Consider the following 27,969-nt stretch of genomic DNA (forward strand, 5'->3'; position numbering starts at 1 on the left):
GCTAAAATAAACCGTGACCTTATCGTATATTTTATATAATAATCTACAGTACCTAACTCGGATTATTAGGTAATATATAGTAGCCACCGTTTTATTTGAAAAAATTGTGTTGTATACTTTGTTTAATTTGTATATCTTATTCAACCTCTAGTATGGGAGTTTACTATATAATAATAATAATAATAATAATAATGTATGTGATATATGTTTTATATATTAATAACCTTTATTTTTTAATTTCTTTGGTAACATTCCTCATATATATATGAAAAGAGAGTGGAAAAAAATTTCAAATTCGCCAACTGGTTGACAAAGCTATTATTTTCTATTTTAACGATTCCTTTTTTTTTTTTCGGTTTATGTCACCTCCATAAGACTACTACTATTTTGTATTTCTTAAAAGGGGGCTCGTTAGTCTTATCATTTTCGAAATATCTATGGGGATGAATGACCAATAGTTAAGCATATAAGACTACAATTATTAAAGGAGAATTCAAACCTTAGATAGTAGAGAATGCAAAGTTTTATTTGGAAACCTTCGTTCTTAAATAATATAATAATTATATATATATATGAACTTAATGCCTTTAATTATAAGTTAGCAATGCAATCTCGGCTTAGATGAAACGGGCCAGTAAGTATCGAGATTTTTATATGTGCATTACACTCATCATGTTCTAACAAACTATATAGCATTAGAGATATACAAAAACAATAACGCAAGTTGGAGCAAAACTTTCAACATGGACACGTTTTAGAGTTGCGTTTAGATTATGTTTTTTTAATTATAAATATAGAGAAAAAAGAGAAGTAGTAAAGATAGATACTTTCTTTATAAATCTAATAAGTGTTTTTTATTTCAAATTGATTTGTGAGTTGTGACTCATTATACACTTGAAGATGCTATACTATCCAATATTAGAATATAGAGAAAAATTGCATTTGCTACCCCCGAGTTCTTTTGTAATTGCATTTTTCTCCCTCTGGTTTGCATGATGATGACATTTAGAACATTATTGGTGTAATACCATACATGCATGCACCATGAACAAGTAAGCACATGCAAAAACTTTTTCTTGTTCCTTTTTTCCAATTGTCCTCTTCTTTAGATTCTTGTGTTCCTTCCTTGTTTTTTTTTTTCCAAAAAAAAAATGATAAAATTGGGTTATCTGGGCGATATAAAATTAAAATCCATTGTGGTGTTCTAAGGACAATAAAGTATTCATTTCTTCATTTTTGTGATTTCTGTTTAACTTATTTCGTGTTTTTTTTTGTTTTGGGACAAGGTATTTCCTTTAATTAAACAAATATCAAAATACAGAAGGCAATAAATCAACTTCACAGTAGTGCACAACAAAATATTAACACAACCTTAACAGGTAAGGTGAAACTTACTGCCTTTCTTTTTTTCATGTCTTTGCCTTGTAACAGCATATTGGGCCAAGGCTCAATTCAAAAAAGCCCATGCAGGGAAGAATGTCTAGTTTTTTTTGGGGGGTGGGGGGTGTTAAAAAAGAGGGCTTACAAAGCCCAATACAAAAGATGAGATAAAAATAGAAAAAGCGAGTAATGTAATATCACCTGCCATGTTCTGCCAAAAGTTACATATTATTAAAGAGTTAATTATACTTATTGTCTTTTAAATTTGGTAAAAAATTTAAAAATATCCATAAGTTTTATTTTGTTTTAATTTTATATAAAAAATTATTGATTTGCATTGAATATATCTTTAACGGCTAATTTTTTTAAAAAAAGTAAGATTAATTCAATAACAATTTCATAAGGCTAACCTTCAAAATAAGAAAATTAAGTATAATTTTTATGAGCATTATTTTTTGATTGATATTAAATTTTTTAAAAATTTAGTTGTCAAAAATATATTTAATGCAAATAAAAAATTTTGGAAACAAAATTAAAACAAAATAAAATTTAGAAATATATTTAAAACTTTTACCAAAATTCAGCGACAAAAAATATATTTTATTCTATATTTTAAATTATTGATTATATAGATAGTATTACATAGCATACATAGTTTACCTTCTTTTCTTGGAAATTTGAGAGTATAGCAACAATTAGAACGACAAGGACATCTTCATTATTATCCACTAGAGTGAGACTCGCGCATTGCGCGGAATGAGAATGAAAAATATATAAAATGTTATATTAAATTTAAGAAATTTTTTACAATTAGTATAAGAGATTAAGAAATGAAAAGTAGTAAGAGTCTTAATATGTATAAGTTGTAGAATTTGAATATTTGTAACTGAAATTTTTTATAATTATTATGATACTTTTAATGTATGTTTATTGCATTTAATTAGTATTTGATGTTTCAATTGAATAATAATAGATAAGAGTTTTTTGTTTTAATTTTTTAAAAATATTTTACTAAATAGTGATTGGTTGATTTTCATCTTTTGCCAAGTCATTAGAATTGCTGATGTAGCATCATTAGCAAAGAAAAGACGGCTTAAACTCATTGTGGATATTATATTAAATTTAAGGAATTTTTGACAATTAGTATGAGAGATTAAGAAATGAAGAATAGTAAGAGTCTTAATATGTATAAGTTGTAGAATTTGAATATTTGTAACTGAAAGTTTTTATAATTATTATTATTATTATGACACTTTTAATGTATGTTTATTGCATTTAATTAGTACTTGATCTTTCAATTGAATAATAATATATAAGGGTTTTTTGTTTTAATTTTTTTAAAATATTTTACTAAATAGTGATTGATTGATTTTCATCTTTTGCCTAAGTCATTAGAATTGCTGATATGTCATCATTAGTTAAGAAAATATGGCTTAAACTCATTGTGGAGAGAGTTGGTATCAGCTTTTAGATAGATAGATAGATAGATAGATAGATAGATAGATAGATAGATGCAAAAGATTTCATTTTCATCCTACATAGCAAATAATTATAACAAATTATACGAATTTTTTCCTATTAATTAGCTATGAGTAGCAACAATTAGAATAAAACATGTTATATAATAATTTGTACTCACCTAAGTGAAAGCTGAATTGGCAATATTTCTTAATCTAAGACATAGCTTTCTCTTCAAGGGTTGTAAAATTATTATTGAAGTATTTTTTTTTAGATTATCCCATAAAATATTAAAAATACCAATAGGCTTCTCAATTTTTTTCTCAACAATTTGATTTAACTAATGGATTGGACAATCTTATTACACAATAAAATTGAAAAGATATCCATATTTTTCTACGGATTGCAAAATTACTATTCATGTAATTTTTTGACCCAAAAATTATCTTTTTTACACCGATTTTTGTGATTTTAAATATAATACAAAATATTTTATTTAAATCCTACGTAATGATTTGTAAACAATTACAAAAGAATTTTTTTTCTATTCGTACCAAAAATCCATACAAAAAACAGAATAGAATATGTTATAAGACTCTTTTATACTAACCTGAACTTGAAGCTAAATTGGCACTCCTCTTCGACCGGAGATATTGCTTTCTCCTCATTCTTGTTTGTCTAAATTGGATAGATCTAAATGTTTCAAATAATTGTCTTTCTATATTTTTAAAATAGTCATCAAAATCACCTTATGAATCAATTTACAATAAAATAAGGAAGGTGCAATAAAAATTATGTTAAACAAACCAAGCTGCAGAATCATATGTTGGAGGCACATATCTTATTGTCTTCTTTTTTTTGAAAGGATTGTTCTCTGCCTCTTTAATCTAGCAATTTTGGGTATTAACTCTTTCAGTCTGTCATTACCACTGCTGAGATCCAGAATTGAGCTCCGGCAGGAAAACCACAACAGGAGGAATGAAGTTTGGCCTGGTTTCTGCAATTTATGCAATGCGGCTCCATCGAAGATGGACATCGCAATGGACAATTGTTTCGAGGAAAAAACAATGGCTCATGGGACCGGAAGAGGATGTAGGTAGGAAAAAACAATGGCTCATGGGATGATACGGAGAGGTGCGAAGAGGAAGAGGGTTTCTAGAAGTATGAGAAAGGTAAGCGTTTTTTTTGGGTAAATGTTAATTTGTGTTTTTATTGTTTTAAAAATAAGGATTGATTTGGAAAAAGTTAAGTTGTTGGTTTTTATTGTGTTTTTGAGTTTTGTTTTGTATTTCTTTTTTGTTTGAAAATAAAAGTTAATTTGGCAAGATTTGATTGGTTGATTCTAACATTTTACCAAATAAGCAATGTTGCTGACATGGCGTTCATAGAAGAAGAGGAATAACTTCAAAATAATGTGGGTAAACTTATGTATCTACTTTTATATATTAAGAATAGATGCTGCAGTTTGTTGCTAAAATAGTTATGAATTGAATGCGTGATTTTGGTTAAATGTGGAAAGCATCAAAATAAACACAAATTAAACCTTATTGTTTTGTATAAAGCAGGTTACTGTATGTAAAGCTGATAATACAACTAAGGACCATTCACATTTGATTTTCTCATCAGTTGGTGGAGGATGGTCCCCATGATGTTAAACATCACACTTATCATTTCAATACATTTGGATTCCATTTAGAAAATAAAAATAACTTTTTCGATAAAAAGTAAGAAATGTGTGAATGAATGTAAAAACAAAAGAAGAATTTATGCTTCAACTTAATAATGGAAGCAAACATCACTCCATTGGCTACAGGATGCAGTGGACCATACACTTTATGAAAGCATTCAAACATGTCACTGTTTTCGAGGAAAGGACCCAGAAGCATCCTGTGAACTTGTCCAGAAGACCAATAAGCATATCAATTTTGAAGTCAATTTACAATACCATATACTTGGCTAAACTACACTGCAACCTACCACTTCCTTCTTACCCTTTTGTGTTTATCAGAATTTTCGGATTCCAGTGCAAACTATAAACAACTTCCCTCACCCTTTCTTACTTTCTTGTTCTTGTTAACATGGCTGCTGAACTTGTTGGAGGAGCTTTTCTCTCTTCTTTTCTCAATGTTCTTTTTGATAGGCTGTCCGATCCTGCGATCATCAACATGATGCGAGGAAAGAAGGTTGACCAGAAGCTGCTTCAAAAGCTGAAGACCATTCTAAACGTGGTTGAAGCTGTGCTGAATGATGCTGAGAAGAAACAGATCACTGACTCTGCTGTCAAGAGGTGGCTCGAAGATCTCCAAGATGCTGTCTATGATGCTGATGACTTGTTGGATGAAGTGGCCACCAAAGCTGCCACTCAGAAGGATCCACCAGGTAACTTCCTGTCTCGCTTTCTCAATTTGCAAGATAGGGAGATGGTTACTAGGATTGAAGACATCATTGCTAGACTAGAAGAGATTGCAAAACACAAAGATATCCTTCGTCTAGAAAAGATTGTAGCCAAGAATATGTCTGGGAGAAACGAATCAACATCTCTTGTTCAAAAGTCTGATGTATTTGTTGGTAGGGACCAAGACAGGGAGGATATAGTCAAATTGTTGTTAGATGATACTGATGATGGTGAACTATCTGTCATCCCCATCTGGGGTATGGGTGGGATCGGAAAAACTACTTTGGCTAAGTTGGTTTTTAATGATGACAAAGTGCAGCAAAAGTTTAATGTTAGAGCATGGGTTTGTGTTGGGGAAGAATTTGATGTTCTTAAAGTGACAAAGACTGTAATAGAGGAAATAACTTCTAGTCGGTGTGATATGAATAGCTTAAACTCAGCTCAACAACATTTAAGGAGTAAGCTAACAGGGATGAAATTCTTGGTTGTTTTGGATGACTTTTGGAGTAACAATTACACAGCTTGGGCAAATTTTCTGATTCCTTTTAGATGTGGAAGTGAGGGGAGTAAGATCCTTGTGACAACTCGTAGCGAAAAGATTGCAAACATGGTGAAAGGTTTTCATTATCAAGCCTACAATTTGAGTGCGTTGAATGATGAAGATTGTTGGATAGTGTTTGCAAATCATGCATTTCTTTCTGGAGAGCGTCTAGCTTTTGAAAAAGTTGCCAGAGAAATTGTTAAAAAGTGCAAGGGATTACCTCTAGCTGCTCAAGCACTTGGGAGCTTATTAAGGTCCAAAGATAATGAAAAGGATTGGAATAATGTTTTGAACAGTGAAATTTGGGAATTTTCTGAAGAGGAAATTGAAATTATTCCTGCGCTGAGGATTAGTTATTACCACCTTCCTTCGCACTTAAAACGTTGTTTTGTTTATTGCTCTTTGTATCCCAAAGACAATGAATTTGATAGAGATGAATTGGTGTTATTGTGGATGGCCGAGGGTCTTTTGCAACAGCCGAGGGGGGGAAGCACTTTAGAAGAAGTTGGCTATGAATATTTTAGTGATTTAGCATCAAGATCTTTTTTTCAACCTTCTAATAATGCTTATAAAACTTCATTTGTAATGCACGATCTCATGCATGATTTAGCAACATTCTATGGTGAAAAGTTCTATTTTAGAACCTTTGAAGTCAAGAATGTACTCAAGCACGATATCAAAACTCGTCATTTGTCGTATGTTTTGCGCAACAAGGATTCAGTCTCAAAGATCCTGGAAGTATGTGATAGTTTAAAGCATGCAAGGACATTGCTGCAAGTCAATTTGAAGTGCTTACGAGAGGGAATAGTCGTTCCTTGTGACTTACTAGAACAATTGAAGTGCTTACGAGTTTTGTCATTTAAAATTTTTTCAGATGATGAAAACTTGTTGCATCGTTCAATTGGTGAATTGATCCATTTGCGTTATTTGGATCTTTCATACACATCCATCGTGACTTTGCCCGAGTCTTTAAGTTGCTTGTACAATTTACAAACCTTGAAGTTGAGAGAGTGTAGAAATCTTAAAAAGCTTCCTAGCAAGATGCAAAATCTTGTGAATTTGCGTCATCTTGATGTTTTTGGCTCTATTTCGGTGGAAGAGATGCCAAAAAAGATGAGCAAATTAAAAGATTTGCAATTTTTAAGTGACTATATTGTGGGGAAACATGAAGAGAATGGGATTGGAGAACTGGGAGGACTAACACATCTTCATGGGACATTGTGGATTACGCAACTAGAGAATGTTAAGAATAGTGGTGAAGCATCGAATGCAAGGATGGATGAAAAAATACACCTGAATGCTTTATATTTGGAGTGGTCATGCTCATCATTTGAAGAAAGTGAGGTTTGTGATTCCCAAACTGAAAAAGATGTACTTGATAAATTACGTCCTCACAAAGACTTGGAGGAGCTATCCATCAGTTGTTACAGAGGTACGATGTTTCCGGATTGGGTAGGGCAGTCTTCGTACCACAACATGACTGAGTTGGAGCTGAGGGGATGCAGGAATTGTTGGGTGCTTCCTTCACTTGGACAGTTACCCGCTCTAATGAGATTGGAGATTTCAAGATTTGATATGGTGAAGAAGATTGGTGGGTCATTCTATAAGGGTGATGGAACTCATCAGCATCAGGAGACACCCTTCCGATCCCTTAAAATTCTCATTATTCGAAGGATGCGTTGCTGGGAGGAATGGGAGTCATATGAATGTGATGATGATAATGATGCACCATTTCCTCAACTTGAGACACTTTCGATACAGTACTGTCCTAAGTTAAGAGGAGATTTGCCCACTTTCCTTCCGTCTTTGAAATCACTCTTCATTAGAGGATGCGAGGAGCTTGGTTGTTATCTGCCAAGAGCTCCAATCCTACGCGATTTAAGAATAGATGGCAAACAGGAAGCAAGAATGCGGGACCTACCACTTTCACTGCAACATCTAAGTATCTCAGGAAAGCAGCTTGTGGAGTAAGTGTTTGAGGCCATGACCCACACCCAACCAACCTCTCTCATAGACCTACAGATCTCAGAGTGCTCATCAGCTATATCATTTCCAGGGGATTCTTTGCCCCCTTTATTGGAATATCTAGGCATCTACAATTGCAAGAATGTAGAATTCCCAATGCAACACCAACAACATCACTTGCTACAGACATTAGAAATACACAACAGCTGTGATTTGCTTACATCCTTCGCATTGCCAGCGTTCCCAAATCTCTTATTTCTGAGAATAGAAAGTTGTGAAAATTTGACATCTCTTGAGGTGTCACAGTCACAGTCCCTCCGAGACTTATCAATTTATGAGTGTCCTAAGCTGGAGAACATAATAAGGCTGCCTGCCTCTTTAGAGACTCTCAAAATCAGAGAATGTGGGTTGTTGGGTGAAGGCATAGAGAGGAAGGACCCCCACATTTGGCCATCCATTTCCCACATCCCCTACATTTCTGTTAATGGGACATGGATTCGGTTTGACTCAACATCTTAAAACAGGTAACTCTTTTGCTCTTTCTCTCCCAAACACACTTCACTTCATGTACTCCAACATCATATTCATTCTCTCCTACATAATCTTGCTTTTATTTGAAAAGTTTATCGTACTCTTTTTGCTGTAAATACAAAACCGAATCCTCTTTGACACTTAATCACCACTCTAGTCAATAGGTACTTTCGGGAAATAATAATCCCAAATCACATGTGTATCAAATTGCTTCATCTCTGATGAACCCTCTGCTACACCTTTTTACACTGCTATTCTAGGTGAGTATGCACACTGATGGATTGGTGTATGATCATGTCTTCTGTTTAGTTTTTTGTGTTTTTATTATTAATTACAAAAATGATGTAGTTTTCTTTTTGAAATAACTCAGTAAATGAGCATAGGTATGTTAGTTTTCATATTTTATTCATGAAATCTTAAATTATAAATATCTTTGTAAATAATATTGAAAACTGGAAATAGAATCAGAATTCATTCTCTGAAACCAAAACATGCTAATTTATCTGATATATTTGAAATATATAATTTGATAGATTTTGGAGTTTACATATGGTAGCTAAACAGAAACACAGAGAGAATGAGAATTATGAATTAGGAGCCTGTTTCCTCAAAGGATTGATGGTGCACTCGCCTTGTCTGCCACTTCATTGATTCAGGTGACTATCAATAAATATTATGTTTTATACTTTTATTCAAAGCATGGAAACAAGGACATCAAAACACCAATGGAAAAGAAAACAATAAGTATTAGTGCATTACATATTAGGGATTCACTTTGATGAATATTTTCTCTCTAAAATCAACACTCAAGATTCAAGATATCAAACAAATATATCATTAATAACCTCTATATCTGTATAATTCATGAAGACTATTTTAATCTGTTTGGCATAAAACTAAGAAAGCTATGGATGAACTTATTGCGTATAGAGTAAAAGAGACGTAGCATTAAAATTCAAGGGTGATACTCCCTCCATTTTGAAATAAGTTTTTTTTTTAAGGTTTCAAAATGTTGGCCACATTTATAATATTTACATAGCATTCGTTTCTGTTGAATTAAAAAATTAATTAACTTTGTGAGGACACATTTAAATTTGGTTATTATGGACTAAGAAATTTTTTTATGAGCCATTCTAACGTGTATGTTTTGGTGCAGCAAGAAACAGATTGGAGCAAGTTGGAGTAAGAGTGTACAACCTTTGCAGCGTTTAAAATTTGGAGTGTTGCTATATATATTTTGGTGAAGGAATGGAGGGGGTATTTGGCTTATCATCTTAGCTTATAGCACTAGTTATAATTGTAAACTTTTATGTAGATATAGTTATAAAATACATTAATAGAATAAAGTTTTATTATTACTATGTACTCTAGTTTTCTCCTTGAAAGTAAGTAAAAAAAAGTACAAGTGGATATTGATATTGATACTTAGCATTGTTAAACACTATTTTGCCCCTAAGAACGTTGTAGGGGGCATTTGAAAATTGGAAAGATCAGAAGGAATCCAGCATCCTTTCAAGGCACCGAAATCATCTCACGGTTTTGGACAAAGAAAACAAGAAGATTCTCATGAACTTTGTCTTAAGACCAAAGGCAAAGGATATATGAAATCAAAATAAATATTATTGGTTGATTATATAATAATGCCAACATGCATCACACTGTCACTATAATAATACTTCACTGCTACTGCTACCAATTCCTTACCATCCTTTCTGTTTGTGAGAATTCGGAGTTATGAGTGAATACTACTACATACTTCATCCCTTACCTTTCTTACTTCCATGATCTTGTGAACATGGTTGCTGAGCTTGTTGCAGGAGCTTTCCTTTCTTCTTTTCTCAATGTTCCTTTCGACAGGCTGTCTGATCCTGGGATTATCAACCTGATCCGAGGGAAGAGGCTTAGTGAGAAGATGATCCAGAGGTTCAAGGCAATCCTGAAAAGTTCTTTGTTAGAACCTTTGAACTCGAGAATGTAGGCAATTATCTTTTATTTTTTCTTAAGAGTTTTCATGTCTTCATCATTTCATTCTATTTTAGGAGAGCTGATATGAGTTATTCTGTTCATACGAAAGTGAGAGCTTAGAAAGTGAGAATCAATTTCTGTTATGAAAAAGGCAAGAGAGCTAGGATGTGAGAATATCTAGAAAAAGCTATAGTGCCGTTTGAGAAATTTGTTTTTTGTATTGCCTTGAATTGGTATTTATTACATGAATTTGTTTATAGTGAAAAATTCTACCATTTATTATGGTGGAGACTGGATGTAGATCCCACTCTGGGATTGAACCAGGATACATCATGTTGTTCATCTTCTCTATTACAATTTTCATTCACAATATTGTTATAACTGTCATCTGCATATATTTACTGCAAATCATGCATCATTTAATAATCACCTTTTAATCATTCAAATCTGCATCCCTCTTCCATTTTCTATGTCTAACAGTATAGAGCTGCAGGTTGGTATATAAACATTAGTGTTATTAATTTATTGACGTAGAATTATAATTATAATTCATTCACATTCAGTAAATGTACAATTCAATTCGGTTTTCTCTTTTATATGCTTTCAATCCCTTCAACTCTGCTTTCTTTCTCCATTTTCTGATTTTTTTTTTCTTACTCTCAATCTTCTTATAATTTTGGCATCTCATTCAGACACAAGTTTTGGTTGTGTAGCATTGTTGTAGTGCAAAAATTAAATAGTAAAATTTACAATAGATGGCAGCAAAGTTGAAAATCAAATAATATGCTTTGGGTGCAGATTTCATTTCATTCCCTAGCTGCAATAAGATTGATTGGATTTCAATCTCTAAGACTGGAACAAGATTTCCTTCGTAAGAAGTAGAAGGACACCTTGGTGGTTCCACCAAAAAATCATAGATAATCAAACCTTATTGTCAAACAAAAATTGACAATGACTAATGAAGTTGAGTATCCTAACCTATATTATTAGTGGACAAACAACCCAAACATGCTCTAAATAGTTGAAGGTTTAGCCTTTAGCTATATTCTTTGGCTTAACAGAAGCTTTTGAAAAATGGATCTCTCACTATGAAGTTGAGGCATATATACTTGAATAAATTCTGGATTCAATTTAAAAATAAAATATAAGTCTCATTACAAAAATACATTAGATAAAAATTAATGAAAATAAATTGTGTGAAATAAGTTTAGAAATATCTACTCAATCATTGAAGCAAACATTATCCTGGTAAAAGCACAAAAACATGTCGGATTCTTTTGCAGGAATAAAACAAGAAGCATCATGGGAACATGTCAATATAATTCAGCAGAAAGAAATTTTGGGGCAGGAGAACTTTTTCTTAGAGACATTTAGTCTATTGAATGTTATTAGTAGTTGTAAAGCCGCCAATGGAAGGATGGATGTGATGATACACCATTAGTAACTGCTAAAAAAGAGAACGCATTAGAATTGTATAGTATTAATATAAGTGGCCACATTCTTCAGGTTGCTTGGATTTCACCATGGCTCTTCTGTTCCAAGTATGTTCTCTTCAGAATCAATGCCCTAAAGAAAACTGAGTTCAGTTATACACTAAGCTTTGGCTGTGTTTGAATTTAGTGTTCATTTTCAGTGTAATATACAGTATAAAGCTCTTCTTTATGAATAAAGAGAGTCATTTCCATATCAGTATATATTAGGGACATACAATATAAAAGCAACTATTTTAAAATAAGGTAGTAGAAGTGTGCATCTGCATTGAATGTTACAAAATATACAAGTGGATCGTTGGCACTGCATTCTGTCTGCTAAAAAGAGATTCATCTAGTTTTTTATGGCATAGACAAGAATGGTAGGTGGGTTAATAAAAAATGTACAAGTGGATATTGATAATTTGATATTGATACTTGGCATTGTTAAACACTATTTTGTACCTAAAGATCCGTTGTTGGGAGCATTTAAAAATCGGCTATACTGCTATTGGACAAACTTTCACTATAATAATACCTTACTGCTAATGCTAATGCTACTGCTACCACTTCCTTACCCTTTGTGTTTGTGAGAGAATTCTGAGTTTGAGTGGATACTACTACAAACCGCTTCCCTTACCTTTCTTACTTCCTTGATCTTGGGAACATGGCTGCTGAACATTGCGGGAGCCATTGATTTCGAGATTAGTGTTGTTTTTATCTCTTAAATTAATAATTGTATGTGATTATAATTAGGATACTTTTATAGATTTAGTATTTTTACACATGAGTAGAATGAATTATCTTTACATAACATAAAATAGGTTAGTTGACAATTTATTAACATTTGTTAGAATTTACTTATAGTAAAAGTTAATATACTAATTAGTTAATTTATTGATTAACTGTTTATTAGGCTTTTTCTTTAAATAAATAAAAGAAATTTATTAATTATTGTTTATCGATGTTAATATGTTATTACGTTATGTTATTTTTCTTAGTCGAATTTTATATTTATATTTTAAATTTGAATATGCTGAAGAACTTAATTTGAAATCCAAGTTTTTAAAACGTTTTATTTTTAAACAGAGGCCTCGCCTGCTACTACCTAGCTTATCCAACTGTTGATGATTTTGAGACATGGTGGGGACTAAACACGTGTGCGGTCTGTCCAATTTACGCATCTCTCTAACAATTTAAAATATAATCGAATGATATTCTAATCAAAATAAGAATGACAAATAAGATAATGCATTAAAATACTGTAACACTTATCAATATCCGAGATTCTGTAAGAGGGTGACATGGAGACTCCAAGGACAACCATCAGTAAATTACCGGCAACGCACATGGTATTTTAACCGATCCGATTCCACAACTTGGTATCCATCACTTCTCTAAATGCTGTAATTCTTCACGCCTTGCAGCACTACCTCTCTAGTTTTGAATTTGTAACCAATCCTAAACTCCACACCACTATCATGTTGTAATTATCCGCTCCCATATTGGAAAATAGAGTTACCTTGTGCATCGCATCCAAATCTAAAATATGGTAGTGACCGAATACAGCTGATAACTCTAGAATTGGTTGCGGAACAGGCAAAAGGTATCGAACTAATCCACCAATGGGAGTCTCTGGTATGAACTCATTCTCGTCATCATCCTCAGAGGAGCACTTTCGTGACTATTGGCAACATACTCTTCATCGGGCTCCTTATCGTCAACGTCCATGTCTACTATTGGACTAGCAGAGTGTAAGAGGTGGGTCATTCTAGACAAAATTCGAGCTGTTAGAACCACTACCACCAATATCACGAACTTCCGCAGAAAACACTATCACTTGTTCAACCGTGATTCTCCCGTGAACGTCAAACCTTAGGCGCACATGCTCATCGCTATCGAGGCAGAATAGACGAAACTGAAATACACTATTTCCCATCAGTGCTACCATCCTATACCCAACTCTTTCAACCTCCTTTCTCTTCCTATCACTGACGTCAATATCAGACTCTTTAACTCGGACAAAGAATTTGCTCTCCAAATACGCAACAGCGCAGAATTTTCACACTCAAATATAATTTCACGATTACTGTTTTTCATGTGACAATTAAAATATATCATCACAACAAAAAAACCACTAACACTAGACATTTTTTCCACCAGTTTGGCCTTTAGTCCCAACACACCATTTTCTTCATAAAAGTCAAATATTCAATATAATAGACTTCACTAATATTTGGGCCTCCAAATATCACCAAAAAGGCAAAAACAAAATGAAACATCAACAATGGAACTTGAGATGAGGTTATGATTGTTTGGAACTTCGGGTGGGTAATTCCGTAATTGTGCTCTGACATCATCATCTTTATTAAAATTTAAAAGCCAGCATTATTGCAGCACTGATCATTGATCAAGTCAATTTTAGTCACCACACAAATCAAACACTTCCCTTGCTTAGCTCCTGTTTGAGAAAACCAGAGACTACATTGCAATTGTGAACCCTTCTTCCCTCATCCTTCATCTTTCTTTCTTTGTTGTGATCTCATCCGCTGCACTTGAGATCCAATCATGGCTGCAAAACTTGATGGTGGATCTTATCTCACCTCCTTTGTTGATGGTATTTTGGAGAAGCTTTCTTCAATACTTGAAGATGACTCATTCGTGGAAAGGAACATCTTGCTTGGAAGGTTGGAGAAAAGTCTGTATGAGGTTGGACCTGTTCTTGATGATGCTGAGCAGAAGCAGTTCACTGACAAAAGGGTCAAGAAGTGGCTTCTTGATCTCCAAGATGCTCTCTATCTTGCTGATGACTTGCTCGATGAGATCTCCACTAAAGCTGCCATTGCCGCCACTCAAAGGGATCCAGGTAACTCTTCTTCCTGGTCTCGTCTTGTTGATTCATATATCGAAGATACTGGTGACATGGAAAAAATAGTTGGTACACTAGAGTCTGTTGTAGCAAAGAAAAATCATCACCGTCTAAAAGAGTGTGCCAAGGTGGACATATCCTCATGGAGAACTCCATCCACATCTCTCGTTGTAAGTTCTGACATATTTGGTCGATGACACGTGGACCAATCATTATGATGATTGGAAAACTTTTCTAAGCCCCTTCCAATGTGAAAGTCAGGGAGGAAAGATTCTTGTAACAACCCGCATTGATGCTGTTGCTTCTATGGTGAAAACTATTCCAACTCACAATTTGAGTTTGTTGGATGATGAACAATGCTGGTATGTGTTTGCAAATCATGCATTTTTCCCTACTGAATCCAGAGATCGTTTGGCTTTAGAAAAAGTTGGTAGAAAAATTGTCAAGAAGTGCAAAGGACTGCCTTTGGCTGCTCAATCTCTTGGGGGCTTGTTGAGAACAAAGGATAATGTAAGCGACTGGGAAGATGTTTTGGTGAGTGAGATTTGGGAGTTTTCTGAAGATGAGTGTAGGATTCTTCCTGCATTGAGAATAAGCTATCATTATCTCCCTTCACACTTAAAACGCTGCTTTGTCTATTGTTCTTTATATCCCAAAGATTATGAATTCAATAGAGGTGAATTGATATTGTTGTGGATGGCAGAAGATCTTTTGCAACAACCAAAAAAGGGAAGCATTTTAGAAGAAGTTGGATATAAATACTTCAATGATTTAGTTGCACGATCATTCTTTCAACCTTCAAAGAATGGTTATGTGATGCACGATCTCATGCATGATCTAGCGACATTCTATGGTGAAAAGTTCTTTGTTAGAATCTCTGAACACGAGAATATAGCCCAACATGATACTAAAGCTCGTCATTTGTCATATGATGTCCACGACAATAATTCAGTCCCGAAGATGTTGGAAGCATGTGAGAGTTTAAGTCATGTGAGGACCCTGTTTCAAATCAAGACAAATTTATACGGTGAAAGCAAAGAGGGATTTGATACTTGTCGCTTACTAGCACAGTTGAAGCGCTTACGTGTTTTGTCATTTACATCATTTAAAATTTGATACATTGCCTGATTCAGTTGGTGAATTGATCCACTTGCGTTATTTGAATCTCTCTGGCAATCATGTGGTGACATTGCCCAAGTCCTTGAATAATTTGTACAATTTACAAACCTTGAAGTTGGCAAACTGTGAAAAACTTAAAAAGCTTCCCTCCAACATGCAAAATCTTGTGAATCTGCGTCATCTTGATATTGATGGCACTGATTTAAAAGAGATGCCAAAAAAGATGAGCAAATTAAAAGATTTGCAATTTTTAAGTTTCTATATTGCGGGAAAACATGAAGAGAATGGAGTTGGGGAATTGGGAGAGCTAGCACATCTTCATGGGTCATTGTGGATTCAGAAATTAGATAATGTTAAGAATAGTGGTGAAGCATCGAGTGCAAGAATGGATGAAAAAATACACCTGAATGCTTTATATTTGGATTGGTCATCATTTGAAGAGAGTGAGGTTTGTGATTCCCAAACTGAAAAAGATGTACTCGACAAATTACGTCCTCACAAAAACTTGAAGAAGCTATGCATCAGGGGTTACAGAGGTAGCATGTTTCCGGATTGGGTAGGGCAGTCTTCGTACCACAACATGACTGTGTTGCAGCTGAGTGGATGCAGGAATTGTTGGGTGCTTCCTTCACTTGGACAGTTACCCTCTCTGGAGAGGCTCGTTATTAGAGAGTTCGAGAAGGTGAAGAAGATTGGTGGGTCATTCTATAAGGGTGATGGAACTCATCAGCATCAGGAGACACCCTTCCGATCCCTTAAATATCTGAGTATTGAAAAACTGCCTTGCTGGGAGGAATGGGAGTCATATGAATGTGATGATGATGATGATGATGCACCATTTCCTCAACTTGAGACACTTCAGATACACAACTGTCCTAAGTTAAGAGGAGATTTGCCCACTTTCCTTCCGTCTTTGAAATTACTCCGCATTTCAGGATGCGAGGAGATTGGTTGTTATCTGCCAAGAGCTCCCATCCTAAGCGAATTAAGAATATATGGCAAACAGGAAGCAAGAATGCGGGACCAACCACTTTCCATGTTGGAGAAAGTAGATATTAATGGAGAGCAGCTTGTGGATTCTCTGTTTGAGGCCATGACCCACACCCAACCAACCTCTCTCATAGAGCTAGAGATCTCAAAGTGCTCATCAGCCATATCATTTCCAGGGGATTCTTTGCCTCCTTCATTGCAACAGTTGCGGATCAAAAACTGCAAGAATGTAGAATTCCCAATGCAACACCAACAACATCACTCGCTACAGACATTAGAAATCCACAACAGCTGTGATTCGCTTACATCCTTCGCATTGCCAGCGTTCCCAAATCTCAAGTATCTCACAATTGAAAGATGTGAAAATTTGACATCTCTGGAGGTGTCACAGTCAAAGTCCCTCCGATATTTATGGATTGCAGAGTGCCCTAAGCTGAAGAACATAATAAGGCTGCCTGCCTCTTTAAGTGCACTCGACATCAGAGAATGTGGGTTGTTGGGTGAAGGCATAGAGAGGAAGGACCCCCACATTTGGCCATCCATTTCCCACATCCCCAACATTTGTGTTGACGGCACATGGGTGAAGGCATAGAGAGGTAACTCTTTTGCTATCTCTCTATATCATATTCATTCTCTCCTACGTAATCTTTTTTTTATTTCCAAATTTTGATCCTTTTTATTCTTAATTTCTTCTTCTTTGTTCTTCATGTATAGGGACATTTAATGATTCTTCTGGGACTTGTCAGTTTAATGCAGTTCGGTTGTGCACCTCCATTCTTGTAAGGATGCTTCTCTGTCTATTGAAGCTTGTTTTGTTAATTCAAGGATCATACCTTGAGAATGATGAAATCTTTCCCTTCCATTTTTTACCTTTTTTATTAATTTCTTCTTTTTCTTCTTATTTCAATCAGCTATTTTTGCACCACCATGCCTTGTCTTACACCCAAATGGAAGGTCTTTCATTACCTTTCTTGGTGTTGCTCCTGCTTGCTTGCCCGTGTCCTTTGTTGGATTTGGTATAAGTTAATGTGTGCTGAGCCAAAATTGTATGAGTTGTTATAATGTGTTTGTTTTGGTGCAGCAAGAAACAAATTGAAGCAAAGTTGGAGTAAGCTCAATTTGGAGAGCAGGGGAACCTGGTCAAGAATGATTTCACGAGGTGTGGTCTCTGCATCAATACGAAAGCTGAATTCATGGAAGACACCATCCTCATACAAAATCAAAAGAAGAAGTAAATGATGTAGAACAGAATTTCGATAAGCCAAAATAGGCAGAAAGTTGACAAACTTTGCAATGTTCAAAGAAAAAAGGAAGGAAAAACTTACTTATATATTTTGACTGATATTGTGCAATTATCTTTTTTCTCTGAGAGTTTTCATGTCTTCATCATTTCATTCTATTTTAGGATAGCTGATATGAATTATTCTATTTATAAGAAAGAGAGAGCTTAGAAAGTGAGCATCAATTTCTGTCATGAGAAAGGCAAGAGAGCTAGGATGTGATAACATAAAAAAAAAGGCCATGAGTGGCATTTGAGATATTTGTTTTTGTATTTGGCTTGAATTGGTATTTGTAACTTGAATTTGTTTATAGTGAAAAGTTCTACCATTTGTCGTGGTGGAGACTGGATGTAGATCCCATTTTGGGATTGAACCAGGATATATCGTGATGTTCATCTTCTCTATTACAGCTTTCATTCACAATATCATTATAACTGTCATTTGCATATTTTTCTGCAAAATCATGCGATAATTTTATAAAATATCTCTATCTAATAAAATAAATTTTTAAGCACCAGCTGCCTTTTTCTTTTTGGGCAAATGAAGATGCATTGAGGAAGTTATTATGTTATAAATATGAAGTGCATAGGGCAAAGATTGTGGTAGCAGCAATTTTTGCATGTTAGTACTAAGCAAAGATTAGGCTGAGTTTGATAATTCTGATATGGCTGTTATAGGTTAGTTGCGGTTTATAGATGATTTTCTATGTTCTGTATGTAACAGCATAGTACTATAGGTTGATAAATAAGCATTATTGTTATTAATTTTTATTGACATAGAATTGTAATTGTAAGTCACTGTCATCAGTAAATTTGTTTTTGTATTTGGCTTGAATTGATAATTGTAACTTGAATTTGTTTATAGTGAAAAATTCTACATTTTTTGTGATGGAGACTGGATGTAGATCCTACTGCTGGAATTGAACCAGGATATATCGCGATCTTCTCTATTACAGCTTTCATTCAAAATATCATTAAAAATGTCATCTGCAAATCATGTAAAATTATAAACACTAGCATTTTTTTTAACAAATGAAGATGCATTCAGAATGTTGCTATGTTACGAATATGAAGTGCTTAGGGCAAAAATTGTGGTAGTAGGAGGTTAATTATTATAGTATTCCTCTTCTATTTTGTGTGTGAGAACATAGTCCCTTCAACTCTGCTTTCTTTCTCCATTTTCTGATGTTTTTTTTTCTTACTTTCAGTCTCTTAAACTATAATTTTGTGTAGGATTGTTGCACTACAAAAGTAAAATAATAAAACTTACAATAGATAGCAACAAAGTTGAAAATCAAATCATATGCTTTGGCCTTTGGGTGCAAATTTCATTCCATTCCCTAGATGCATAGCTGCAACACTTAAGCCAGGAGCCAAAATGATTAAAAGCTGTCACACATAATCATACATTTCATCCTCTTAAGAACCATTAATTTAGACAGCATTTAAAATCCATGCCACATTATGATCCTATTTGACAAAACTAATATAAATTCAAAAAGGGTCAAATTTCATGTCATCTCTGTGACATAATCTACAGAAAAATTCAAACTCAAACAACACATTTCATTTTTTCTTTTTTAACATCAAATGCAATGCTCAACTTTACACACAAAAGCATGATATTCTTTTCTCTTTATATTTTGAGTGTGTAAAAGTAAAATGAGTTCAAATACTATTTTTCTTTTCTCTTTATATATATAGCACTCTACACAGCCACACATTCACACCTTTAACCAAACCTGCTACTACACTTTTTATTTTTGCCTCTTAAGCTCTTTACAATGAACAACCTCAGAAAACAATCACCATGTTTCCCCTTTATACCAATCCTATCCATGATTTTTGCACTGATCTTTTTAGCAACACATCTCAATTATTTCATTGAAGCCCCAAATTTCAAATCAACAACACCACAAGAAGGGAAAAAACATCTCCATTTCCAAAACCATATCCAATTAGTAGCACATTCAAAATGCAAAGGAACACTCTACCCTGATCTCTGTGTCTCAACCTTATCCACATTCCCAAACCTTGAAACAAGAACAATGCCACAAATAATCTCCAAAGTAGTCAACCACACAGTCCATGAAGTCAAATCTTCATCCAACAACTGCACCACCATAATCAAGAATCTCCAAAACACTCTCAACACAATTGAGAAAAGAGCCTTAGATGATTGTCTCAAACTCTTTGATGACACCATAGTAGAACTCAACACCACCATTCTTGATCTCTCAAGAAACCCATCATCATCATCATCATCTTCCAACCAAGATTTGCAAACTCTACTAAGTGGGGCAATGACAAATTTGTACACTTGTCTTGATGGTTTCTCACAAAGCAAAAATGGGAATGCTGTGAGAGGGTTGATAGAGGAGAAAGTGATTGAGATATCACATCATGTTAGTAACTCATTGGCAATGTTGAAGAAAGTGAAGACAAGTTTGAAGAAAGAAGAAGTGTTTGCTGAATATGGAACAATGAAGAAAGGGTTCCCTTCATGGGTTTCTGCTAAGGATAGGAAGCTTCTAGAAGGTGGAAATGTGAATGAAACTAAGATTGATGTTGTTGTGGCTAAAGATGGTTCTGGAAATTTTACTACTATTGGTGAAGCTGTAGCTATGGCTCCTAATTCCAGCACAACCAGGTATATATTATATTATTAAAATTATTTTATACTATATTTAAAGAAAATCATTCATGCCTTTCACTCATTGCATTACATTTTCAGTAAAATCTCGTATGAATGATTATTTATAAGAGCATTGAAGCTGTTTTAGCTAAGAAAAATGCTAAGTGTATTTATTTTATTTTCTATATTGAATTAGCACAACTTAAAAAAATTAACTGATCTTTTTTTATACAGCATATTGGACTCTAAATGAGTTAATACTCAAAATGACCCTCGAAATTTGACCACCGACTCAATTTGACCCTCTAATTTTCAATTGATCCAATTTATACCCTGAAATTTTAAGGCGTGACTCAAATTGGCCCTTTCGTCCAACTCCGTCACCGGAGTGATGACGTGGCACCCAAACCTCACCACATGCCTCTCCTTCCTCTTACCATCGCCATCACCACCTCCCTTCTACCAACACTCTCTCTCCGCCAACAAACAACAGCATTCACAATCCACCAACACCCACATATTTCCACCGTCATAGCTTTGAAGAGCATAACACCTACACTCATCATTCCTTCATGACTGCAAGCAGACAGCAAACCAATGAACCTAACATCGTTAGGGGCAACACCATGAACCACCATTTGTGAAAAGAGCTGCAATGCTTGCTTACCATGACCATTCATCGCCATGCTGCAAATAACGGCACCCCAAGAAATAACATCCTTATGCACAATCATGTTGAAAATCTTGAACCCCATTTTCATGTAACCACACTTAGCATACATGTTGAACAATGCATTCCAAATGTTACCATCAATCACAGGTCACACCACCCATTGCCCCAAATTCGAAGTACCCTCAGAATCACCCTCACCCATTGCACCCATCTTTGTGTTCCTATTAAGAGGGATCTAAAGTGTGGTGTTGTGTTTCTTTTTCTTTTTCTATTTCTCTTCAATTTGTTAATGTTAATGATTGTTAATGTTGTTTGTTGGGGAGGGAAGACGTTGGTAGAGGGAAGATGGTGAGAAAGAGAAGGATCAAATAATAGAAAGGCCGTTCATAAATGGCGGTGGAAATGTGTGGGTGTTGGTGGGTTGTGAATGTTGTTGTTTGTTGGGGGAGGGAGGGTGTTGGTAGAGGGGAAGTGGTGATGGCGATGGTAAGAGGAAGAAAGAGAGGCATGTGGTGAGGTTTGGGTGCCATGTCATCACTCCGTTGACGGAGTTGGACGGAAGGGCCAATTTGAGTCACGCCTTAAAATTTCAGGGTATAAATTAGGTCAATTAAAAATTAGAGGATCAAATTGAGTTGGTAGTCAAATTTCGGGGGTTATTTTAAGTATTAACTAGACTCTAAATATATAAGAATTTTACTTTTCTTATAGTAAAATTTACTAATATTTTTATTTTGAAGAATGAAATTAAAATGCAGTAATCAAACTTCTTATCCTTTACTTAGTTCAACTTTGACTCATTGTTACACAAATTATGTCTTCTAAAAATTTAATCACCCTTTTTTTATTTCAAATAATAGAAGAAGTTTATTTAGTATATAACTAGATGAATATAGCCTAATATATTTTTATCTCAAAGTACAAAAAGAATCTTAGGTGTAGAAAAGTACATACAATAAGTGTAATACTAATGCCTTGTTAACATGTTATGATTTAGTTAACATTTTGTTAGTTACTAAGTGTGATTATATATATTAGGTTTGTGATATACATAAAAAGTGGAGCATACTTGGAGAATGTGGAAGTAATTAGAAAGAAGAGTAATTTGATGTTTATTGGAGATGGCATTGGAAGGACCATTGTCAAGGCGAGTAGGAATGTTGTCGATGGCTGGACCACTTTTCAATCAGCTACTGTTGGTAACCATTTTTCTCCTTTAAATTCTTCTGCTTATTAATTATTTGAGCTTCTTATTAATTTTTTTAGAGTGAAGTATTAAAATTATTTACTAAAGATTAATAAGATGCGTGATGGTAAAATAATTTCTAGATTTTTCTTTAAAACTGTTAGTTACAAAAAGTTTAGTTATTCTTATGTTTCTTCTAATTTTACTAAATTTATAATTAGATTTTATAATTTTTTTATGCTAAATTTTTATATTATTTTTAATTTTATAATTAAATTATTTTTAGTGTAAAAAATATTAGAATCAGTTAACTGAATATTTCTTCACAAATTAAAGATATTTATAATTAAAAACTTAATTAAATTTTTGACAGCATGTATTTTATAAAAAATCTTCTATTAATTTTAAAGTTCTTGATAAAAAGAATCTAATTACAAAATTAAAAACAGTATAAGGACTTAATTAAAAAAATATAGAAATTTAATTAAAAATTTGGTAAAATTATAGGAATTAACAGAGTAATTAAACCTTACAAAAATTCATATATATTGTTAAAAATGTATCAATATTTTAGTAGGTTTAGTTTTTTTTTATTTTTATAATTCACCCTTATTCATTTTCATAAATCTATATTTAGTTCATTATTGAATATGAGACATACATATTGGTGCGAATTATTTCATATATATTCTACACAATAATTAAAAAAAAATAAGGGAAGAAAACAAAAACTGGTGCAGGCCCTTGTCATTAATCACAAGTGAGATTCATGAAATGGCTTAATAAAGTTTGAAAATTGGTTTATTATTATGAAGAGGTGTGGCTGTTATGTTAAAGACAAATTAAATAGGGAACAATTAAAAAAAAATACATAGAAGAGACAACAAAAGCATGGCAACTTGATAATAATGAGCTCACATGTTATCTCAACAATGATACTGAAATCCTTGATTTTGGTTGATGAACTTTTATAGTAAAACAAATTGTTGAGAAATTATTTTAAATAATATATTGGTTTGAACTCTGAACATATATACACGGGCACCATTGGGTTTCTCAAAGGCATCTTGCAACTACTTCATTCAACTTGTATTATAAATTATAATAAGATATAAATTATTGACGAATTATAACTCAAATGACATAATTTTTTTATTTTTATCTAAAAGTCTCAATTCTCAAGTTTGAGTCTCATTTTTAACTTTAAAAAAATATATATAAATTATTGATATTTCAAAATCTTATGAATATTGTATCAAAATTTTAAGAAATTTCCTGTTGTATAATTTATTTACAACAATAAAACCCTATCTTTTGAATCTAGAAACAACACATGATAAATAATAATAGAGGGTTCTATAGTTTCAACCCAGCTTAAGCTTATTATAGTTAGAGCCTAGAAAGTAAAATGCTACATTTTTTTTTTTGGTTTTTCACGATATCTCTCGACGACCAATGACTAATTTGTCGCGGTACTAAACTCCATTTAAGGGTTTGTCGTTGGTAAATTGATTGCTGCATGCATAAGACAAAATTCGAACTTCCGACACTTGATTAAACAGACTAATGAACTAACCACTAGACCAACCCAACTTGGTTAATGCTACATATCTTTTATTGTGGGACACTTCATCACTTGTTTAAAATTTAGAGAAATAATATAACCACGAAAAGTCTAAAGGAAAAAAGGCTATGCCCTTTTAAAATCTTAGAGGATTCATTCGATGATATTTCGTGATTAAATACAATGCTGAAAAAGTTATAGGCTATGGTCCATATGCTTGTTGGGAATAAGACACCATTTTTCTTTGAGAAAATACTTTTGACAGAGAAATAAAACAGACACAATCACAATACAAGAATTTAATGTAGAAACTCCAATTACTGGAGAAAAAATCACGGCCGTATACCTACATTCTCTCAAAACAAATATCTAACTACACCTCACAACACTCTTTAATCAAAGAGTATAGAGAAAAAGAAAAATCAGATACAAGTTTAAAGTGTTTTCAACTGGTGCAAAACAATTATAGAGAACTTAGCCTCATATTTATAGCCTAGGTCACCCATTCTATTTACTATCCTAAGTAATGTGGGACTAATTCAACCAAATCCTAACAATGATTCCATCCAAAATATAGTAGTACATATATATGTACAAAGTTTCCTTTTCAATCATTACATAATAAAACACCATTAGATTAGATTATATATAGAAATATATTGCGTAGGATAATTAAATTATAAAAGGCAAACTTTTATGAGGGTGAGACATTTCTTGTCCATGATCATTTAATCTACTTCATCAATAATGAGTAAAATGTTAACAAATTTTGCTTTAATAGTACAGCGAGATTTTTAATTTGTACCAGATTATGACATATATATTGACCCACACACGTTCTATCTAGATGTGGTATGTGCCTTAGGTCACACGTTATATATTATCTTTAGCTGACAAAAGATAAAAATAAAATAAAAATAAGTTAAAAGAAAAATAATTACCCTTTAGTACTTATACTAATACTGCTATTTGTACGATGATGCATGTATTTTGGGGGTATGAAGTGTCTTCTTCTACGTCCCATATATATAATGTGTTAACCTTCGGATATTGAACGATATGTTCTCATTAGAGATAAACTTTTGGAAAAATTTTAAATATTTCTGAAACTTAGTTGTTAATTTTAATTAATATATTATATAAATTATAAAACATATATATAATATATTAATTAAAATTAACGATTAAAATTATTAGAATATCGATATTCTAAAAATATTTTAAATTTTTTCTTTTATGTCTCAAAATCATTTTTGTTGTATGTTATGATTATTTATCTGTTTTTTGTTAATATCTAAACTTTATTAGAAAATTCAAAATTATGGTTTATTGTGTCAGTTGCTTCGGTTTCATGAATCACAGTCTTAGCAAGTAATGCATTTCTATAATGTCCTTTCTAGTTTTTTTTTTTCAAATAACATAGATTTGGATAATCACTTGCCGACAACTTTTAATTTCTTTGTTTTAACTGAAATTTTCGTATCTCCCTAGTACCGACACAATTGAACTCTGAAGCAATACAAAGACAAAATAAGAGAATACTCAAGTGTGTGTAAGTCTTTAACTATAGATGATACAGTTGAGGGATATCATCTTAACCTAAAATCTAAAAAGTTACTATAATGTGAAAATTACTAGATAATTTAATTAAAGAATTATGTTATGTGTATATCAAAATCAGCTACCAAAATTCAGCTATCAGTATAAAATATATATTGAAAATAAATTAAATTACACATGTATTTATATATAAATATATTGATGGTTATTTTGATGGTTATTTTAATTAAATTTTTTAATATATTATATTAATATTTAAATTTATTTTTATATAAATATTTGATATGTCATGTTTTTTAGCTGGTTATTTTTTTATCTTGGTATGGCCGTATGGGTCAATGTTAGAAGATGTACATATACATTTATTCCTGAAAAGAAGAGTTGCCATTGAGTTGGGTCAAATAAACAGGGTCCACATGTTCAAAGTTCAAACCCCAACTAAAGGGGAATCAGATTCTGGATCTGAATCTATTACTCATCACACTAACCCAACTACATTTCAGAATAATTATTTAGGCCCACTTGCTTCTTACTTAGCTTTTTTTATGCCTTGTTTTCGGCTTTTTCAGCGTATAAAATTACTTTTTTTAAGAACATATATACTTTATTTATCTGACAGGTCAATTTCACGTACAATAAAGTTTAAATGTTAGAAACTCAGAATCCTTGCAAAACTCTTGCGTGCCTTATCACAATGATAGCTTGTAACATGTTATGACCAATTAATAAGTAATGCTAAAGGATAAGGAACTTAGTACTAAATTAAACTAATTAATTGGATAGCAATTTTTCTTCCATATTTCGCTTAAAGAAAAGAAAGGATAAATAATTCTTAATCAATTAACTTTAAATAACTGTAATTAATAATAATTAATTTTATATTTTTTAAAATTAAAATTTAAATCATTATTAATTAATGACAATTAATTTATATAAAATACAATTCAAAAATACTTATTAACTTATTATTAGCTAAATTTTTGTTGATTATCTAACGAAATTATTCATTTAATCACCTAATTAATATTTTCTCTTTTATGTGGTAGTCACTTATCCTAACAAGTTTATCAATTTAATCTAAAGAATTTAACATAGTGATTTAATTATATACATTTATTTAAGTTTAAATGACTTTATAAATAATAAAATTAATTATTTAATTTTATTACTGATAATATATAATAATGCAAGATTAGATAATTTCATGAAATGTTTATTTACTATAAAACAATTTCAATGCTTTATCTCATGATTCTAAAAACTAGATTACGGGTTAATTCGATTTGATTAATCGAAAATCAACTACCAAATTAATCTTATTCAGGTTAAAGATCAATTGTTAGTGAAGTGGTCAAAAATTAAAAGATTTTATCGAAAGCTAATAAATTACTCGAATTTTTTATTTTTGCCACTTCGATGTTTGGTTCGATTTTTTAAAATATTGTAATTCATCTCACTATCCATCCAAGTTAAACATAAAGTAAAAAATAATTTAAATAATTTGAAAATTTTAATTAAATTATTATCTAATAACTATTGACTATCACTTTGAACCTGAGTTTCTACCTAAACTTAATATTTGTTGCAATATATGCATGCAGCTGTGGTAGGAGAAGGCTTCATAGCTAAGGGCATAACCTTTGAGAACTCAGCCGGGCCAGACAAGCACCAAGCCGTGGCGCTACGAAGCGGCGCCGACTTCTCCGCCTTCTACAAATGCAGCTTCGTCGGCTACCAAGACACCCTCTACGTCCACTCCATGCGCCAATTCTACCGCGACTGCGACATTTACGGCACCGTTGACTTCATATTCGGCAACGCCGCCGTACTCTTCCAAAATTGCAACCTCTACGCACGAAAACCTAACGAGAATCAAAAGAATCTTTTCACCGCACAAGGCAGAGAAGATCCGAACCAGAACACCGGAATTTCGATCTTGAATTGCAAGATCGCCGCCGCATCGGACCTAATTCCGGTCAAATCGTCGTTCAAGAGTTACTTAGGGAGGCCATGGAAACTATACTCGAGAACGGTGTACCTTAGATCTTACATGGAGGATCTGATTGATCCGAAAGGGTGGCTTGAATGGAATGAGACATTTGCATTGGACACACTTTATTATGGTGAGTATATGAATAAGGGGCCAGGTTCAAACACAAGTGGTAGAGTAAATTGGCCAGGTTTTAGGGTTATTAATAGTTCCAATGAAGCAAGCCAATTCACTGTTGGTGAGTTCATACAAGGTAGTGAATGGTTGAACAACACTGGCATTCCATTCTTCTATAATTTGAGTTGAATCATATGTATATGGTAGATTATTATATTTAGTGTTATGTATAATAAAAGATAATATTCAATTTGGTCCCTGAAATTACACGCAAGTCTCAATT

At 33.0% G+C, this 27,969-nt stretch overlaps 2 protein-coding genes across 5 annotated transcripts; both read left to right on the top strand.

Annotated features, from left to right (window-relative positions):
• The first annotated feature begins 4,666 nt into the window (after positions 1 to 4,666).
• Positions 4,667 to 18,390, top strand: LOC107475980 (putative disease resistance RPP13-like protein 1). Of its 4 annotated transcripts, XM_021136086.2 has the most exons (5): positions 4,667 to 7,118; positions 16,141 to 17,278; positions 17,397 to 17,461; positions 17,594 to 17,698; positions 17,764 to 18,390. In XM_021136086.2, the coding sequence occupies exons 1-2, from the start codon at positions 4,917 to 4,919 to the stop codon at positions 17,272 to 17,274; spliced, it is 3,336 nt and encodes a 1,111-aa protein (XP_020991745.1). In that variant the 5' UTR covers positions 4,667 to 4,916; the 3' UTR covers positions 17,275 to 17,278; positions 17,397 to 17,461; positions 17,594 to 17,698; positions 17,764 to 18,390. The 4 variants fall into 4 exon arrangements, with proteins under 4 accessions (XP_020991745.1, XP_052112962.1, XP_052112961.1 ...); XM_052257002.1 differs by lacking the exons at positions 16,141 to 17,278; positions 17,397 to 17,461; positions 17,594 to 17,698; positions 17,764 to 18,390 and adding exons at positions 8,428 to 8,530; positions 8,804 to 8,926; positions 9,427 to 10,557 and having other exon boundaries at positions 4,670 to 8,263; XM_052257001.1 differs by lacking the exons at positions 16,141 to 17,278; positions 17,397 to 17,461; positions 17,594 to 17,698; positions 17,764 to 18,390 and adding exons at positions 8,804 to 8,926; positions 9,427 to 10,558 and having other exon boundaries at positions 4,670 to 8,530.
• A 1,374-nt stretch (positions 18,391 to 19,764) lies between these two features.
• Positions 19,765 to 27,916, top strand: LOC107475981 (pectinesterase). Its single transcript, XM_016095693.3, has 3 exons — positions 19,765 to 20,611; positions 22,308 to 22,468; positions 27,181 to 27,916. Exons 1-3 carry the CDS (start codon positions 19,800 to 19,802, stop codon positions 27,873 to 27,875), a joined length of 1,668 nt encoding a protein of 555 aa, XP_015951179.2. The 5' UTR covers positions 19,765 to 19,799; the 3' UTR covers positions 27,876 to 27,916.
• Positions 27,917 to 27,969: the final 53 nt, after the last annotated feature.

The sequence above is a fragment of the Arachis duranensis genome, chromosome 2 (genome assembly GCF_000817695.3).
Source record: "Arachis duranensis cultivar V14167 chromosome 2, aradu.V14167.gnm2.J7QH, whole genome shotgun sequence".
NCBI lineage: Eukaryota > Viridiplantae > Streptophyta > Magnoliopsida > Fabales > Fabaceae > Arachis > Arachis duranensis.

What these genes read in the sequence shown, in the direction of transcription:
- LOC107475980 (XM_021136086.2), top strand. Translation starts at nt 4,917, where the DNA reads ATGGCTGCTGAACTTGTTGGAGGAGCTTTTCTCTCTTCTTTTCTCAAT. An exon ending in CATCATTTGAAGAAAGTGAG is followed by an intron (nt 7,119 to 16,140) that starts GTTTGTGATTCC and finishes GAAGAGAGTGAG; the next exon opens with GTTTGTGATTCCCAAACTGA.
- LOC107475981 (XM_016095693.3), top strand. Translation starts at nt 19,800, where the DNA reads ATGATTTTTGCACTGATCTTTTTAGCAACACATCTCAATTATTTCATT. An exon ending in CCTAATTCCAGCACAACCAG is followed by an intron (nt 20,612 to 22,307) that starts GTATATATTATA and finishes TATATATATTAG; the next exon opens with GTTTGTGATATACATAAAAA. An exon ending in TTTTCAATCAGCTACTGTTG is followed by an intron (nt 22,469 to 27,180) that starts GTAACCATTTTT and finishes ATATGCATGCAG; the next exon opens with CTGTGGTAGGAGAAGGCTTC.